We start from the raw sequence: 16630 nt of genomic DNA, 5'->3' as shown, positions 1-16630 counted from the left end.
ACCAAGGGCCTGTTTAATAAAACTTACAATTGTAAATTACAATAATTTGATGTACATTGAGGAGTGCGTGATCACGAATATTTTGCAGTTTCATATTAGCTACGTAATGAACACCAAATTGTCGTTGCAATTTACAATTGTAAGTTTTATGAAACAGGCTCAGTCACACAAGTAACAACACCGAAACGGAAGCTCGCTAGTTTTTGTCAGTAAGTATGTCTTGAAATCTTGTCTTTAAAACCATTTAAACAAATCCGTTTAAAACGAAAAAACAGTTTAAAACCGAAATCAACCATTTATTTCGGTTTAAAACTACTGCTGTTGATTACTATGTTTTTCTTAATTAGGTAAAACTACATTAATATATGTATACTTAGCGTGTTTAGTCCTATAGGTACTTTGTATTCTTTCTATTGATATTCTATAAACTAAACGAAACGTAACGTCAAGAGACCAAAAACTGCTCGTAATGAAGTTTAAAACACAAGTTCTTTAATAATTTGTAGCGTGGATGCATTTACTAAAGCTACGTAGTGATTATATAATTCTTTTTTTATTTTTGACTATAATTTTGGTAAAAATGCTGTTTAATAACTTGTGTCTAAAATGGCTGCCGGCAATGGCATTGAGGGACTTAAAAGTTAAAGAGATAAATATACTGTCGTCGTAACGTCTTTTGTACTCGCGTAGCAAACAGTGGTGCTAATTCCTGTAAATACCATCTAATTTTATTTTAAGTTATATCTGTCATTTTCTTATCCGCCGAAAAGGAAAGGGACGGGTAATCGACAAGCATAAAATTTATGGAACACACGTCAATTTTAAGCACAAATCTAAACCAACCGTCTAAAAATTTTACGTCAGTCAATAACCCGACACATTGGTGCTAATTCCTGTAAATACCATCTAATTTTATTTTAAGTTATATCTGTCATTTTCTTATCCGCCGAAAAGGAAAGGGACGGGTAATCGACAAGCATAAAATTTATGGAACACACGTCAATTTTAAGCACAAATCTAAACCAACCGTCTAAAAATTTTACGTCAGTCAATAACCCGACACATTAATTTACTCATTCTTCCTAAAATTAAGAGCTGTGAATCATCCGTCCCTTTCCTTTTCGACGGATATAACTTAAAATAAAATTAGGCGGTGTCTCCAGGAATCGGGGCCATTAATTTACTCATTCTTCCTAAAATTAAGAGCTGTGAATCATCCGTCTCTTTCCTTTTCGACGGATATGAAAATGACGGATATAACTTAAAATAAAATTAGGCGGTGTCTGCAGGAATCGGGGCCAATATGTTATAGAAACGTACTTATTGTATATATATTTTTGTGTCAAGACCACTAGAGGCGTTCCGTGTCTTTATCGACATTATTATCGGCTAAATACTTCATGTTTAGTCCAAGATCTAAAATTTGTACTTTAATCATTCAAAATAGGTACAGAAATAACGCCCTAGTATCCATATCTGGGTGGGTAGACCCACAAGTAAATTAGTCAAAACGATACCTATTCGATCCCAGAAAGAAAGATATCTATGAAGAACCGTACGGTGCGGTGACAGATTCAGAACCACTTATTCAACGTAATTATCATGAACAAACTTGTTGAAGGTCAATTTAACATTTTTGAATATACGTCATTTCGCAAGTGTTATGGCTGAAACAGGCTGAAATCATGACAATAATGACTTTTTGACATATTTCTACAAAGAGAATCAATCAGGTCCAAATTATGACGGTAGGGAGTACTATTTCATACGAGTTTATTGACATTAGTTACAAACTGAAGTATGCAAGCATTCCCCAGATAATAGGTATTTTCAAAACTTCAAGCTAGCGGGATCAAAGCCTTTGTTCTCACTAGTTCGATTCATTAGTTCGATCGTCGAACTAGTGAGAATTATTTTTCTCATTAGTTCGATCGTCGAACTAGTGAGAATGTTTGGAACTAGTGAGAATTATTTTTCTCAATAGTTCGATCGTCGAACTAGTGAGAATGTTTGTTGTCGGCCTAGTTCGATTCATTACTTCATTAGTTTGAGTGAGATTTTTTTTTCTCATTAGTTCGATCGTCGAACAAAATGAGGTAGTTATGATATCTTGGTACAACTATACCTTTGATCAAATACGTAGATGAAAAATGTTTTTATGGTTCTACCTCATTTTGTACAATTGTAATTTTTAAGCATTTTAACCTTTTTTTAGTTTCTGATTAAACTTGTTGAGATAAGCAAGATAGAAAAATATTTTTCATCTACGTATTTGATCAAAGACAAGGTATAGTTGTATCAAGATATCATATCTACCTTATTTTGTTCGACGATCGAACTAATGAGAAAAATATTTTTCACTAGTTCGACAATCGAACTAATGAATCGAACTAGGGCGACAACAAACATTCTCACTATAGTCCGGCAATCTCGTGCGCGACCCTCCTGCGGGGCGACAGACGGTGGCGGGGACGGGGTAGCGCGTCATCCTTTTGACATTCTAGAACACGGCTGCACACGTAGAGAAGTGTGCCAGGATAAATCTTGCAATAAGTTGTACTTACTTGTGACGTAATATATGTAGGAGTGAATAAAAAGATAGAACTATTTTATTTTATTTTTATGCTTGAGGACCAATTATTAGGAAAACTAAAATATTAATAGATTGTTTTATTATAAATCAATTTCCATATCGCTTTCATTTTCACTCTCCGTTTGATATTCTTCGTCACTTCTCTTTGATTTCTCCGTGTTTTGCTCATTAATTATTTATGTACAACCTCCTTAAGTTGTCTTGAGATAGCCTTACTCATCCTCAGAGATTAATCTCGTGTGCGTCGCCCTCAAAGTAGTACAGATTATCAAGCACGTGTTGCCGCTTCGGCTGCTGCGCGGCCGAGACTGCCGTACTTGACGCGCAGATGCACGCGTTTCCCTTCCCCGCTACACCACCTGCTACCCGCTGACATCTTAGCTACCCCGTCCCCGCCACCGTCTGTCGCCCCGCAGGAGGGTCGCGCACGAGATTGCCGGACTATAGTTCGACGATCGAACTAATGAGAAAAATAATTCTCACTAGTTCGACGATCGAACTAATGAATCGAACTAGTGAGAACAAAGGGATCAAACAAAGAACTGCCTTTATAACCGTTGAAGTACTAATTTCGGTATTTTGCAGGGGGTGAGTACTATTTCGGTACTATTTTTTGGCGTTTAAATCAAAGCGAAAGACCTTGTCGTTAACTCTCGCCAAATTTCGCTCACCGTCAAGCTAGCAAGTGCAATAAAACATGGCTATAAATCCAGAACCGTGATGGTACTAATTTTTTTACAAGTACTATTTTTTTCAATAAGAGTACTAATCTTTTGTATGGTCAAATTATTTTTTCGTGCCCATTTTTTTTTTTGAAGCCGCCAGCTTGACGCACACCGCCGTCGGGGTCCTGAAGTATTTGGTGGTATCGCAGCTGATTGGCCGCCTTTATGGCTAATAGTAATCGGGCCGTCGGGATCGTATATTAAGTCCTTCGGACGCAGATACTTCTCAGTACCGTCCCTAAGCGGGATGTATTCGGAAGCCGCAACTATCAGGGGACTTTGGTGGTGCGGAGCAGAATCACAAGGAAACGTATCGCACATGTAGTAGACGTAAGGCGAAAGGAGGAAGAGGTAGTAATAATACTTACTTTCTTTATGAACTTATTTATTTATGTAACGAATTATTATTAAATCGATCCAGGCGTCGTCAAATCAGTCTTGAATACAAAAAATGTCATTATCTTTACATATCACAATCGTAACGTCCTCGACGTAATTTGTTCTCCACGCGACATCGTCAATCACGGTCCTCGTCCATGGGCTCTGGCGGGGCCGGGGCCGCCTGCGGCTCGGGCGGCGGCACCTCGTGGTCCCGCAGCGCGGCGCGCAGCTGCAGCACGCAGCGCTGGTACTGCAGCCCGCAGCCGCGCCAGCGCTGGAAGTGCACGAGCGCGGCGTCGCGCGCGCCGCCCGCCACCACCACGCGCATGCGCAGCTCGGCGCCGCACTCCACGGCCAGCGTGCGCGCCTGCAGGCGGCGCCACGGCCAGCGCGCGGCCCGCAGCGCCGCCGCCAGCGCCCGCAGCGCGCCCGCCTCGCCGCCCGCCAGCCACACGCGGCCCGCCAGGCGCCGCGCGCCGCCCGCCTCGGGCCCGCTCGACGCCGGCAGCAGCTCGGCGCCGGGCGCCGGCTGCGACGAGCTCAGCAGCGCGTCCATGTCGGCGGGCGACAGGTCGTCGGCGCCGCCCGCCTCGTCGTCGTCGTCGGCGCCGACCGCGCTCGCCGGCTGCGACAAGCACGCGCGCGCGCCGCCCGCTGGACACAACATTAACAATTATTTTTATGTCTGCAGCATGCTCTAAGTAAATATTCGATATTGCACACGACCCTAGAGAAGATTAATGTATCAAGTGGCCTGTAATGCAAAACGTCTATTAAAGCAAAATCATCGTTTTTTTTTTTCAAAGTATCCACACAAGTTGAGCTCAAAAATATAAGCATTTCTTATCTGAATAAATGTACATAAAAGTTGACTATACAGGGTGTTAGTGTCATCGTAACGAAAACTGAGGAATGATTCAGGCCATGATTCTGAGTTGACATCAAGTGGTACAGCGTAGTATAGTGTACTCCTCGGTCTAGTCGACGCAGCTCGGGCACGCTATGCAACCTACCCATTCTAATATTATAAATGGGAAAGTGTGTATGTGTCTGTTTGTTTGTCCGACTTTCACGGCAATACGGAGCGAAAAATTGACGTAATTTTTAAATGGAGATACTTGAAGGGATGGAGGAGTGACATAGGCTATATTTTGCTTTTTCTAACCCCCCTGAGCCAAATGAGGGTTGGAAGTTTGTATGGAGCACTCCGCAATTTTCAAGGTAGAAAGCTAAAAATTGGTATGTGGACGATTTGTGACTAACAAAAAAATCGAGCATCATCTTTATGTGGAAATCTGCCCCCAACCAGCCTGCCCGACCTTTTCTGTTAGACCAACGTAATAGGTGGCGTGCCGTATCGCAGTCAATAACGGTCGAGACACTTATTACCCCATATTCATTATAGTTATTTTTCACATCATCATCTTACAAGTTGAGAAACTTTAATACGTTCAGATTCTGAAGACTGGCGCGCAAGGCCAAGTTAAGGAAGGAAATTAGAGTTTTTGAGGATACTATTAATACCGAATGTATTTTGAAACACGAGCAAATACTTAAGTGGATAAGCACCTATCCTGTTCTTCGCCCGTGTTTACCGTCATCTCTGGTGCCTAGCTCTGCAACAGTGTCAAACTACTCTCGACACAAAATAATAATAACAAAATAAGAGAAATAACGTGTTGTACAAGTTTAGTAGCGATATTGGTGTCAAATCAATCAAAAGTACATACAATATGTTACTTTATAATCAGTTGAACAGGAAAGTGATGGACCTTCTTCAATAGGCTTTAGGCGGATTTTAAAATAAATTATATTTCTTATAAAGGATGTTTAAAAATTACCAAAATGATATATTTTTTTGTTTTGAAAATGCTATTATTAGTCCTTTCTGTATTCAGCGGATTAAAAAAACAATCGACCTCAATTTCGACAACAATTCATGATAACACATCGCACACGATATCCATTGTCCAAAAAACTACTCAAAAACGTCTCGATAAAAAGCGATTTAAGTTAGACAGTCCATAGTGAAGTAGAGGGATTAATAATAGAGAATTAACAAACTCACGCCGATTTCCCACCGGGGTAAGAAGCGACTACGGAATCCTACTTGCTTCGATCCTGACATACTTCTGTAACGACTAGTGGTGAGGAGAGCAGCAATGTACTTTGAAGTGGCAATGTAAAGCAAATCGGTGAGGTAGGAGAGGAGGGGGAACGGGTGTTTTTTAAAACGGATTGGGAGTTGTCAAGTGTTGAAGAGGAGAATCGTTGTTCTTTGAAAATTAAAAATATAGCTGCTGATTTGAATAAATAATACAACAATTAGTTACACTTCTCTTGCTTCCTCCACATTCATCAATCGTTTCACACACGCACGCCGGTTTAGAGTAGATCGTACTGAACCTTTTGGTCAATGTACATCCTTCTAGGTCTTCCTCTGCCAGCCCTACCACCAACCTTCGCTTTACTGCTTTCGTAATCCTGTTATCCTTTATCCGTTCTATGTGTCCAAACCAACATAACATTCCCTTCTCAATATTAGTCACTACTGCTACGCAACGACCTCATTTCTACGACATTAAGCCTACTTTCATGCTTCTTCTGCCATACCCAACATTCACTACCGTACTTCAGCGTAGGGACAAGAACTACATTGTGAACAGCCATCCTCGCATCTTGCGAGATACATTGGCTACTAACAACTGCATGCATTGCCCTATTCACTGAATTACCCAATATTATTATTCTTTATATTGTATGTCTTCATCACATTTACATTCCTTTGTAAACATAATATCCAAATATACAAAATTCACTTGTTCAACCTTTTCATTCCCAATTGTAAATTGTCTTCTACATTCAGACACATTCTCTTCTTTCCATCACCATAACGTCAGTTTTATTATGTCCGTATACACAACAGGACCCTTCGTCTGATTCGATCGACAACCAGAGTTTCACTTTCGTAATATTTAGTACCTTCCGAGTAGTGTAAGAAAAATAATAGTACCTTTACAGTTAAACAAAAAACTTGAATTAATTTCCAGCAGGACCCTCCGTGGTTTGAAGGTCTTCAGACCATTGGTGTATATCCATGTATAGCGGTGCATTAGTACCTTCAGATTATCTTCGTTTTCTTTTAAAACAAATATTAGTTTATAAGAAATAAATCTACAAAATTTTTATACTGCCAGCAGGACCCTTTTTTGTTTTGGTGCTTTCAGTCCAGACATTCATATTTCCTAGCAGCAGTATATTAGTACTTTTCAAAAAAATATCGCTTGATTAAAAAAAAATGTATTAAAAAGTAATAAGACTGATTCTTTATCAGAGAAAATATTCTAACACTTTTATTTATGTGATGCAACCAATGATCTACTATGATCTTTATTAACCCACGCTGAACAACGTTTGATTGACAATTTCTATTGGTAATTGTAATTTTGATTGGTAATTGTAATTTTGATTGATAATTCCTAATGTAAATTTTTGTAAATATAATTTATTTTTTGTTATAATTTTCATTGTGTTTTCCTTTTTGACGATATTAAACTACGTACCTACCTAATATAACATGAAAACTGATTTTTATTTCATTGGTTGCATCACATAAATAAAAGTGTTAGAATATTTTCTCTGATAAAGAATCAGTCTTATTACTTTTTAATACATTTTTTTTTAATTAAGCGATATTTTTTTGAAAAGTACTAATATACTGCTGCTAGGAAATATGAATGTCTGGACTGAAAGCACCAAAACAAAAAAGGGTCCTGCTGGCAGTATAAAAATTTTGTAGATTTATTTCTTATAAACTAATATTTGTTTTAAAAGAAAACGAAGATAATCTGAAGGTACTAATGCACCGCTATACAGGGATATACACCAATGGTCTGAAGACCTTCAAACCACGGAGGGTCCTGCTGGAAATTAATTCAAGTTTTTTGTTTAACTGTAAAGGTACTATTATTTTTCTTACACTACTCGGAAGGTACTAAATATTACGAAAGTGAAACTCTGGTTGTCGATCGAATCAGACGAAGGGTCCTGTTGTGTATACGGACATAGTTTTATTAACATTCTCCTACCATTAGAGTTACCATGCAATGAAGATCCTCCGCAGATGATGCGACAAGAACATCAGCATACAAGAGGCTTTTCAGAAGCTACTCCCCCATTCTTACCCCACTCACAGATTCTTTCAATTCATTCAAACAAATATCTAATAATAGATTAAACAGCCACGGTGACGCCACGCATCCCTGTCCAACACCACCACACGTCCAACCAGGAGGACATGGCGCCATTCATCTTGACACACGCACTAGAATAGCAATAGACGCTGTTATATTTTTTAGTAACCGTTGGGTACTACCTACCTGCCTGCCTGAGGAGTACCTTACGAAAGCGCTTTGTTACCACATCATTAAACATTTTATTTAATTCACATAAATTAAATTTATTATTAAATATGTATGTCGTGTCCATACCTCGGGCATATTAAAGCCCCAAACTATTTTTTATTAAATAAAATATCGTGTGCGACATGATGATAACGTACAGAACAATTAAAACAATATCAAACGTAGCTCACGCAGATGATGAAAATATTAGATTTAAAAAATAGATGAATACAATCGCCGCGGAGTCAGCGAGGTCCCGCGATGCACCGCATTCGTCGATAATCACCGACGCGGTGCTTTGGTAATCTAGCTTTATGAGTCGTCGTACGTCATGGAGCTAAATCGCCAAAGCGGCGCGTCGGCGGGCTTCCTGCGGCGGCGGCGGGGGGCGGCGGGGCGGGGCGGGGCGCGAGGGGCGCGCGGCGGCCTGAGGCACCAGGCGGCTCTGAGACTGGGGCCACTCAGAGTCACCTAGTACCTGAACCGGCGGGCGCCAGGGCGAGGGCGGCGGCGGCGCGTCGCATCCAGCGGCCCAGCAGCGGCGCAGGCACTGCAGCGCGGCGACACTAGGCGCGGTACTCACCGGCGGGCGGCGGCGCGTCGTGCATCCAGCGGTCCAGCAGCAGGTCGGCGAGGCGCGCGCGCCGCTCGGGCGCGGGCTGCAGCGCGCGGCGCAGCCAGCGCAGCGCGGCCGGCGCCACGCGGCGCCACGCGCCCGGCGGCGGCGGGCCCGCGGCCTCGCCCGCGCCCGCCCACGCGCTCCACGCCGCGTAGCGCGGCTCCGACTCCGTCGCGCGCTCCCACGGCAACTCTGTGAACGCGTCCGAGACGAACTTTATTTTAACTATCCAAATAACATGGATCTACGGGTGCGATTGAAACATATAAAATGAACTCACCGAACCCGTCCCGCACGCGCCGCCGTCTCGAAGCGAGTGACGGAACTGCTAACTTCGGTACCATAACTTTAGGCAACGGCACGCCTACAGCTAGGATACCAAAGAGACCAGCCGCGTCGCAAGGTGAAAGGACGATTTTCGACTCCAAGACTGTCTATTGTCTAAGGAAGGAGGAGGAGGAGGGAACTCACCCCCGACAAGCATCGCCAGCAGCACCACGGCGGCGGCCCACACGTCGGCCGGCGGCGCGCGGTAGGGCCGCGCCTCCGCCTCCAGCACCTCGGGCGCCGCGTACGGCAGCGTGCCGCACACGCGGCCCATCAGCCGCTCGCGTGCCCCGTGCCTGCGCAACACAACCAGCGTCAGCACGCGCGGCGGGGCGGGCGGCCACCCTCAGCACTTCGGGTGCCGCGTAGGGCAGCGTGCCGCAAGCGCGGCGCAGCAGGCGCTCGCGTACCCCGTGCTTGTGCAACACAACCGGCGTCGGCGCGTATGCGAGGCGTCGCGCACCTGTAGAGCGTCGCCATGCCGAAGTCGGAGATCTTGATGCGGTCCCGCGCGTCCAGCAGCAGGTTCTCGGGCTTGAGGTCGCGGTGCGCCACGCCGCGGGCGTGCAGGTAGCGCAGGCCGGCCGCCAGCTGGCGCCAGTAGCGGCGCGCGTGCGCCGGCGCCATGCCCGCGTCGGGCGCGATGCGCTCGAACAGCTCGCCGCCGGGCGCGTACTCCAGGAACAGGTAGTGGCGGCCCAGGTGCGCGCGCGCGCCCAGGCAGCGCAGCACGTGCGCGTGGCGCAGCGCGCGGTGCAGCGCCGCCTCGCGCGCGCCCGCCGCGCCGCGCACGCCCTTCAGCGCCACGCGCGCGCCCGACCGCGCGTGCACCAGCAGCCGCACCCTGCGGGCGGGACGCTCTTTACTTCTCCTTTTATTACAAACATGGCGTGCAACTACCTCTAGGCTCAATGTCACACAATATGCGTATCTATACACTGGCCCCGATTATATCCGTCATTTTCATATCCGACGAAAAGGAAAGGGACGGATGATTCACAGCTCTTAATTTTAGGAAGAATGAGTAAATGAATGAATAACCCGGGCGAATCAAAAAGGTACGTCGCTGGTATGCAATCCGTTTGACGTGCTGTCTACTTAACTGTGTCGGGTTATTGACTGATGTAAAATTTTTAGACGGTTGGTTTAGGTTTGTGCTTAAAATTGACGTGTGTTCCATAAATTTTATGCTTGTCGATTACCCATCCCTTTCCTTTTCGGTGGATATAACTTAAAATAAAATTAGATGGTATTTACAGGAAATAGCACCACTGTCTCCCCAAAGTAGAACCCCACGTCTCATATGAGTATGTGTAAGCATATTATGCCGCCCGTACTACCCGTGTATTACTTGGTATTTTAATATTTTGTACGTAGTTATAGAAGGTGAGTGGCCAATATTACATCCAACACGTTACATGTGCGGAGCTGGAGTTAATTTAAATGAAATTGCACATAAAAGTTAAATTTGGACTGTATTTAATAATATTAAAGTTTTACATTTTGAGTAAGTAAGTAATGAGTGTTAGACGCATCTTGCAGTCGAATTAAAAACCTTAAAACTAGTGTTGCCACATTATTTTATGTGAGGATTCGAACATTACATTCGCCTATTTCCTCTACGTTGATTTTGTTGGCAACACTACACAAATCAAGGCAGGTTTCTTGTCTAGGTTTATATTGTACTAGCTTTTGCCCGCGACTTCGTCCGCGTGGCGTGTTATAAAAGAGAACTATTTCTCATACAAAAGGATTTTCCCGCTAATTCCCGTTCCCGTGGGAATTTCGGGAATTCCTTTCTTAGTGCACCTCTATGGTACCTAAGCTACGTCCCATCCAAATTTCAAGTGCCTACGTTTAGCCGTTTAGGCTGTGCGTTGATATGTCAGTCAGTCAGTTTCTCCTTTTATATATTTAGATTAGCTGTGTTTGTTAGGTTTATTTCAGAGCTATTTTCCGTTATCCAGTTATTCACTATTTTAAAGCATAGATACACACATACACACATTATTATTTTCCCTGCTGTCTTCATCGACTTTACATTTAAAACTTATTGACACATCATCTGCGAACATTATGCATGGTGAATTCAATAAATTAGACAGTTCATTTATACAAATAATATAAACATTATACATCCTACTACACTTCCCAGTTTTAAAGTAAAATAAAAGAATTATTAAGAAATGGATAGCGACTAAATGATTATTTTTGAAGTAAGGTAGAAAGTCTAGAAAAAAGTACAAAATGGGTCATATCTCCTAAACCGTAAATAATCGCTGAACATACATGGGGGTGTCTAATAGCTAATGAGCCCCTCTATCCAATTTTTAATTGTTCATACTTCAGCATTGTACTCTGCAGTCGTCCGCAGATATACGATACTCGGAGCACCACAAGAAGCACTTTATATTTAAATGCCATGTTGTGGCATTACAACCTGCAGGACAAGAAGTCACATATCGCAAGGAACGATTTGTTATCACATGTAAGCTAAAAAACCTTAGTTATATCAGCTATTTATCAAAAAAATACTTTTGTATTCATTAACTGACAAAACCTGTGAAACGAATTTGCAACCTGTCACATAAAATTTACATTGCCGGTAAAGTTAATTCTCTGTGTGTGCGTGTTATTATCGTACTAACCTATCTGTTTGCACGAGTAGTAGTAAAAGAGTGGGATTGAACCGGCGACAGCGGTTCTCGTACAATTGCGCGTTACGGCCTTTCCAATCTCTTCTATTCCATGGGAGTGACCGTCTATCTAATTTTTTGTTTCGTACCGTAAGCTTGGGCCATCACTAGATGGACTGAATTAATCACCCAAAAATGGCTGCAGATTTATTTGGATTGAGGGAATAAGGGATCCTTCAAACAATATGCATAAGAAATGAGATTGCTTTGGGCAGGTGTGCTGCTTTCATGTCAATTGAAATCTAGTATGGCTGCTCAAGTCACTTTGTCATCCTTTGTAGGGTTAGTGCTTCAGCACAAAACAATTTTCATAAAATTAAATACTTTTACTTTTTTTCAGTGGCGTATAGGCTGTATATTACTTTTATTTATTGTAAAAGGAATTATGAATTACAAAAAAAATGTTTACTGCAACCCTGGGGGGTTGACCAATGACCAATCAATTGGTTAGCAACTTGGGCAATTTGTATTCTTATATTTAATTACACACATGTTGCAAGTACGACATGCTATCTAACTCTTATTTGAAATTTAAATGTTTATGTGAATATCTGATAACTCTATGATTTAATTGTCTATGGTTTAAAGTATTTGTTCTTAGTATGATATAGCCTAAAGTTCTTTTAAAATCTAAACCCTATTATTTTTTGTGTCAGGAAATCTGGGCCACAGCAGGTTACGGTAAAATTAGAATATGTCTTAATAAATTGCAGCTAGCTACCCACTACAAATTGCCTACATTTATGCTCTAGATGGTAAATAGTAGACAACCTCCTAGTAAGCAGCTTGATAAATAAATTTCTTTTGTGTACACATGAAATTCTTTTGTCTTCTCACAAATTATAATTTGGGTAGGTTATCTATACAATATAATTATTTAATATTATGAACAATAAGTCTCACATAACTAGGTGTTTTCATCAAAACTATAACAGGTACATAAATAAGTACTTATTGATATCATGAAAGAAAATTCAGAATAATTTCGACTTTTTGAATTTGGGCTTCATCTATGCACATCAAAAGGTTTAAAGTATGTAGGTACTTATATTGTAAAAATAAACATTATTCTAACAGCTAGGTACCTATTAACTGAAGTCTGATAAACATTAAATTTTATGTGACAAAACTATAGGTAGGTAGGTAGGTATTTTACCTTTCATCTCATCCCCACAGAAAAATATAGCTAATAAAATAATTAAAATATATTTTTAAATTATACAGATCATGTGTTTATTTTAGTTACCTACCGTGACCCGAATATTATATTTATATTATATATATTTATAACAATCGGTATATACTAGACATGGGTGGTAAAGGGTCGACGCCGACCTGGCGCCGGCATGCGGTAGTAGTGCGGTACTCACTCTCCGTAGGCGCCCTCACCCAGCAGCTGCGCCACGAGCCAGCCCTCCACGAACTCTCCGCCGGCACCTGCCATGCTTCCACCGTCACCTGCAACTCCGCGCCATTAGCTCCGATCGTACCACGCCGCGCGTACTAAGCCCTAATTGCTACCTTTCTCATATCTCCCGCGGCAAAAACGCTGCCAATATGCAGAAATGGCGACTGTTCTCGCTTTCAAGATGGTCTCATTAGTAAAAATGCACATTATTTGTGGTAATCGCGTTCGAAAGCGATTCTAAATGGCGGCAGGCACGTGGAGATCGGCGAACAAAGCGAGCGCCGATCGCCGACGTCGCCGCCGCCTTTCCACCTCATCCGATAACGGTACTCAACGCGAACGAAACCACGCGTTTTTATTGTGTTTTAAAAGATATGAAAGGGATAAATAGTACAAAATATGCTTTAAATATACAAATTAAATAATACTAACCTTTCCAACGAATACACCATTTTCCTATTCTCTTATATCAAAGAACTAGATGGATCGTTCACCTTCCAGTCGCATTGAGCGACACGAATCACGAAACCAACCAACCAACCGAAGCGAATCCGTCCGACGAACGAACATTTTGGTGTGACCATTATAAGCCGCGTATTACCATTGTGGTACAAGGTGGTACATAATGCAAAACTAAATTTGTTTTATCGGATTCTGACAAGGCTATTCATAATATAAATGTCGATTTCCTAGTCAGCTTTTATTCTATAATGTTTATTAGGACCTACTTGGGACCTACCTATCCGGCAGGCTAGATGTGTCAAGGACACGGATGGGTGGTGGAGAGTAACCATAATAACCACCCGTGACTTTGATGCATCTAGCCCGGTGGACAGGGAAATGTAATAACCGCTGAAATTAAATCAGCGCATTTCACATGGAGGAATTCAAATTTCCTGAGGGACTTTCCAGGCTAAGTTTCCCAATGACCCGTCCCTTTCCCTTTCGGCGGATAAGAAAATGACAGGTATAATCACAGACCAAGTACAAGGTCTTTGGACCAAGTAGAGATGCTACGCATCAGACGGAAATGTTCCATAGTAAAAAAATTGCTCTGTGGAAACTGCTCTTATAGAACATGACAGCTCTTTTTTTTAAATTGAAGTATTTGCCTTGGAAGTTAGTAGCTTTGGGTGGTAGCAATTTTAGCCTTTTTAAGCCTAAATAACCTCCCCTTTTCACCCTCGTGATAAAATCTAATTATTTTCATTTGGAATGGTAATTTGAAATGAAATAGGTAGTGCTATTTATTAATTATTTTATTTTTTAATGGATTGTTTTCTGGATCTCATGTACTCAGAGTAAATTCTTGCACAAATTGATGTCAGACTTTTTCGTGACAATCACACGCCTTCTTCGTCTAGGACGTCGAGGGGTGGAGTAAATGGATGCATCTGAAATAAGAAACACAAAATAAAAATAATTAATAACCTCGCAAAAGCTCTAAATCGACAGAAACAAATAAACATCCTACTACGCCACACCCATACCTAGTCCATTCTGTCGAGGACATTTTTTTTGTGTTCTATCTGTAGATAAATATGAAAAGTAAAACAATATAAAAATAATTGCCTGTAACTGTATATCTGTGTATATCATACATATTAATCATTGACTCAAGATGTGCAAAACTTACCACTTTCGACTCTTGTACGTTTCTCTGGAACTTCAACTTTGCTGTAGGAATCGTCTTCATGCAGTCTCCTCTTGCAAAAATTGTGCTCATGAGAGACATTTTCTGAAAAGTAATAAATGTTTCAGTGAGTTGCATTCTCAGACTTCTGCCACTGTTTTTTTCACTACCAACTGTCCCAAGACCAACTTATCTGAGCAGAACAAGAAACAGTAATAATAAATAATGTGATACATTATTTTAAATAACTCTGAGGGTACTTACTGGTTGCATCGGCGTCGTGGTCTAAGCCTTGGGGCATATCAGTAGTGATCTCATCAGCACTAAATAATGTTGGATAGGCGTCGACGCTTTCGTAAGTTCAGGACACTTCGCAATCTTTCAGAACCAATGCGCACTCTACCCATTTTTGGAGTTCTACCTCGGATTTTGGAAATTATAAAAATTTACGTCCTTTCGTTTACTATTACAACTCACAACACTACACTTATGGTACATGGTGAAAGTTAGATAATACAGCTACAAAAAATGAGAGGATAAGTTACGGAATTAAACGAATTAAATGTTGTGGAGGAACTTTGAAAATGTCATGTCGAACAAGATGGCGACTGGTCTTTGCACTCTGGCATGGCAGGCGAAATAGGAAAGAAGTATGAAGGAGGGGCGGGGTGGAACTGTCATCTTCAATATGACCGCACCATAGACTTAATGCGAGAATGATATGTATGAAAGATAACAGCTCACGGGTATAACTTAAAATAAAATTAGATGGTGTGTCTACGTAATTTAATGATGTTTATGCAAATCTCATTATAAAAAAATCAAATTGTCAAATGAAGAACCCTCAGGACAACAGGACCAAACCATAAAGTTGAAGTTGACTTTCCAGGCTACTGATTATAACTTGATAATTCATTGATATAAAGATAATTACTTATTTTTCGAGGCATATTTATAAAATATTTGGATCAGATATAGTTAAAGCATTATGTTGTTACGTATATTGTTTCTCTTTATTTTGATCAGAATAATAATGGGTGGAAGATGTATTGTGCCTGGGTCAAACAAAGGTCATCATTTATACCTAAAAACAAAAATAAACGGTATGTGTTATCCATGAAATGAGAAGGTTAAACGAATGCAACTCTCTCTGTACAGCACCATCTATATATTTTTGGGAAATGTAGCCTAGAAAGTCCCTCATTGATTTTGATTTCTTCCCCGAATTATTAGGCACTATGATATGAAATATTTTAATATTTTCAAAAGCGATTTGAGCGCCAGGCAAAAGAAAAAATATAAAAAGAAATAGCGCCATCTCTTCGCCGCCGCCGGAAGAAGACCCGTGGATTTCAATGGAACCTTGAGAAGTCAGAATATAAATGCAGATAAGATTGGCCCCGATTCCTGCAGACACCTCCTAATTTTATTTTAAGTTATACCCGTCATTATTATCTTGTCCGCCGAAAAGGAAAGCGACAGATGATTGTCAACAACTTAATTTTAAATGAATGAATAACCCGTGCGAATAAAAAAGGCATCTCGCTGGTATGCAATCCGTTTGACGAGCTATCTACTTAATTTTGTCGGGTTATTGGCCGATGTAAAATTTTTAGACGATTGTTTTAGATTTCTGCTTAAAATTGACGTGTATTCCATAAATGTTATGCCTGTCGATTATCCATCCCTTTCTTTTTCAACGGATAAGAAAATGAGAGGTATAGTTGAAAATAAAATTAGATGGCGTCTGCAGGAATTAGCACCACTGCAACGCTAGCACCGGGACTTCTTTCATGGCGCTATCTCTATGTCAATAACACCATGGTTTAACAAGATATGCTCGAT

The 16630-nt window shown here is 41.4% G+C and overlaps 1 protein-coding gene across 1 annotated transcript; it reads right to left on the bottom strand.

Annotated features, from left to right (window-relative positions):
- Positions 1 to 3686: 3686 nt before the first annotated feature.
- On the bottom strand, positions 3687 to 13510 carry LOC126368303 (serine/threonine-protein kinase Chk1). Its single transcript, XM_050012209.1, has 6 exons — positions 13266 to 13510; positions 13115 to 13202; positions 9512 to 9892; positions 9193 to 9344; positions 8686 to 8913; positions 3687 to 4353 (listed from the first exon to the last, which is right to left on the bottom strand). Exons 2-6 carry the CDS (start codon positions 13186 to 13188, stop codon positions 3836 to 3838), a joined length of 1353 nt encoding a protein of 450 aa, XP_049868166.1. The 5' UTR covers positions 13189 to 13202; positions 13266 to 13510; the 3' UTR covers positions 3687 to 3835.
- Between the last annotated feature and the right edge of the window lie 3120 nt (positions 13511 to 16630).

Source organism: Pectinophora gossypiella, chromosome 7, assembly GCF_024362695.1.
Source record: "Pectinophora gossypiella chromosome 7, ilPecGoss1.1, whole genome shotgun sequence".
NCBI lineage: Eukaryota > Metazoa > Arthropoda > Insecta > Lepidoptera > Gelechiidae > Pectinophora > Pectinophora gossypiella.
The sequence above is the reverse complement of the archived record's forward strand: the minus strand, read 5'-3'. Positions and strand labels throughout refer to the sequence as shown.

Excerpts from the sequence above, each read along its gene's own strand:
- LOC126368303 (XM_050012209.1), bottom strand. The coding sequence starts at position 13,188 with ATGGCAGGTGCCGGCGGAGAGTTCGTGGAGGGCTGGCTCGTGGCGCAG. Across the intron at positions 9,893-13,114 it reads GGTGAGGGCGCCTACGGAGA|GGTGCGGCTGCTGGTGCACG; the intron begins GTGAGTACCGCA and ends TCCCGCCCGCAG. Across the intron at positions 9,345-9,511 it reads GGCATGGCGACGCTCTACAG|GCACGGGGCACGCGAGCGGC; the intron begins GTGCGCGACGCC and ends TGTGTTGCGCAG.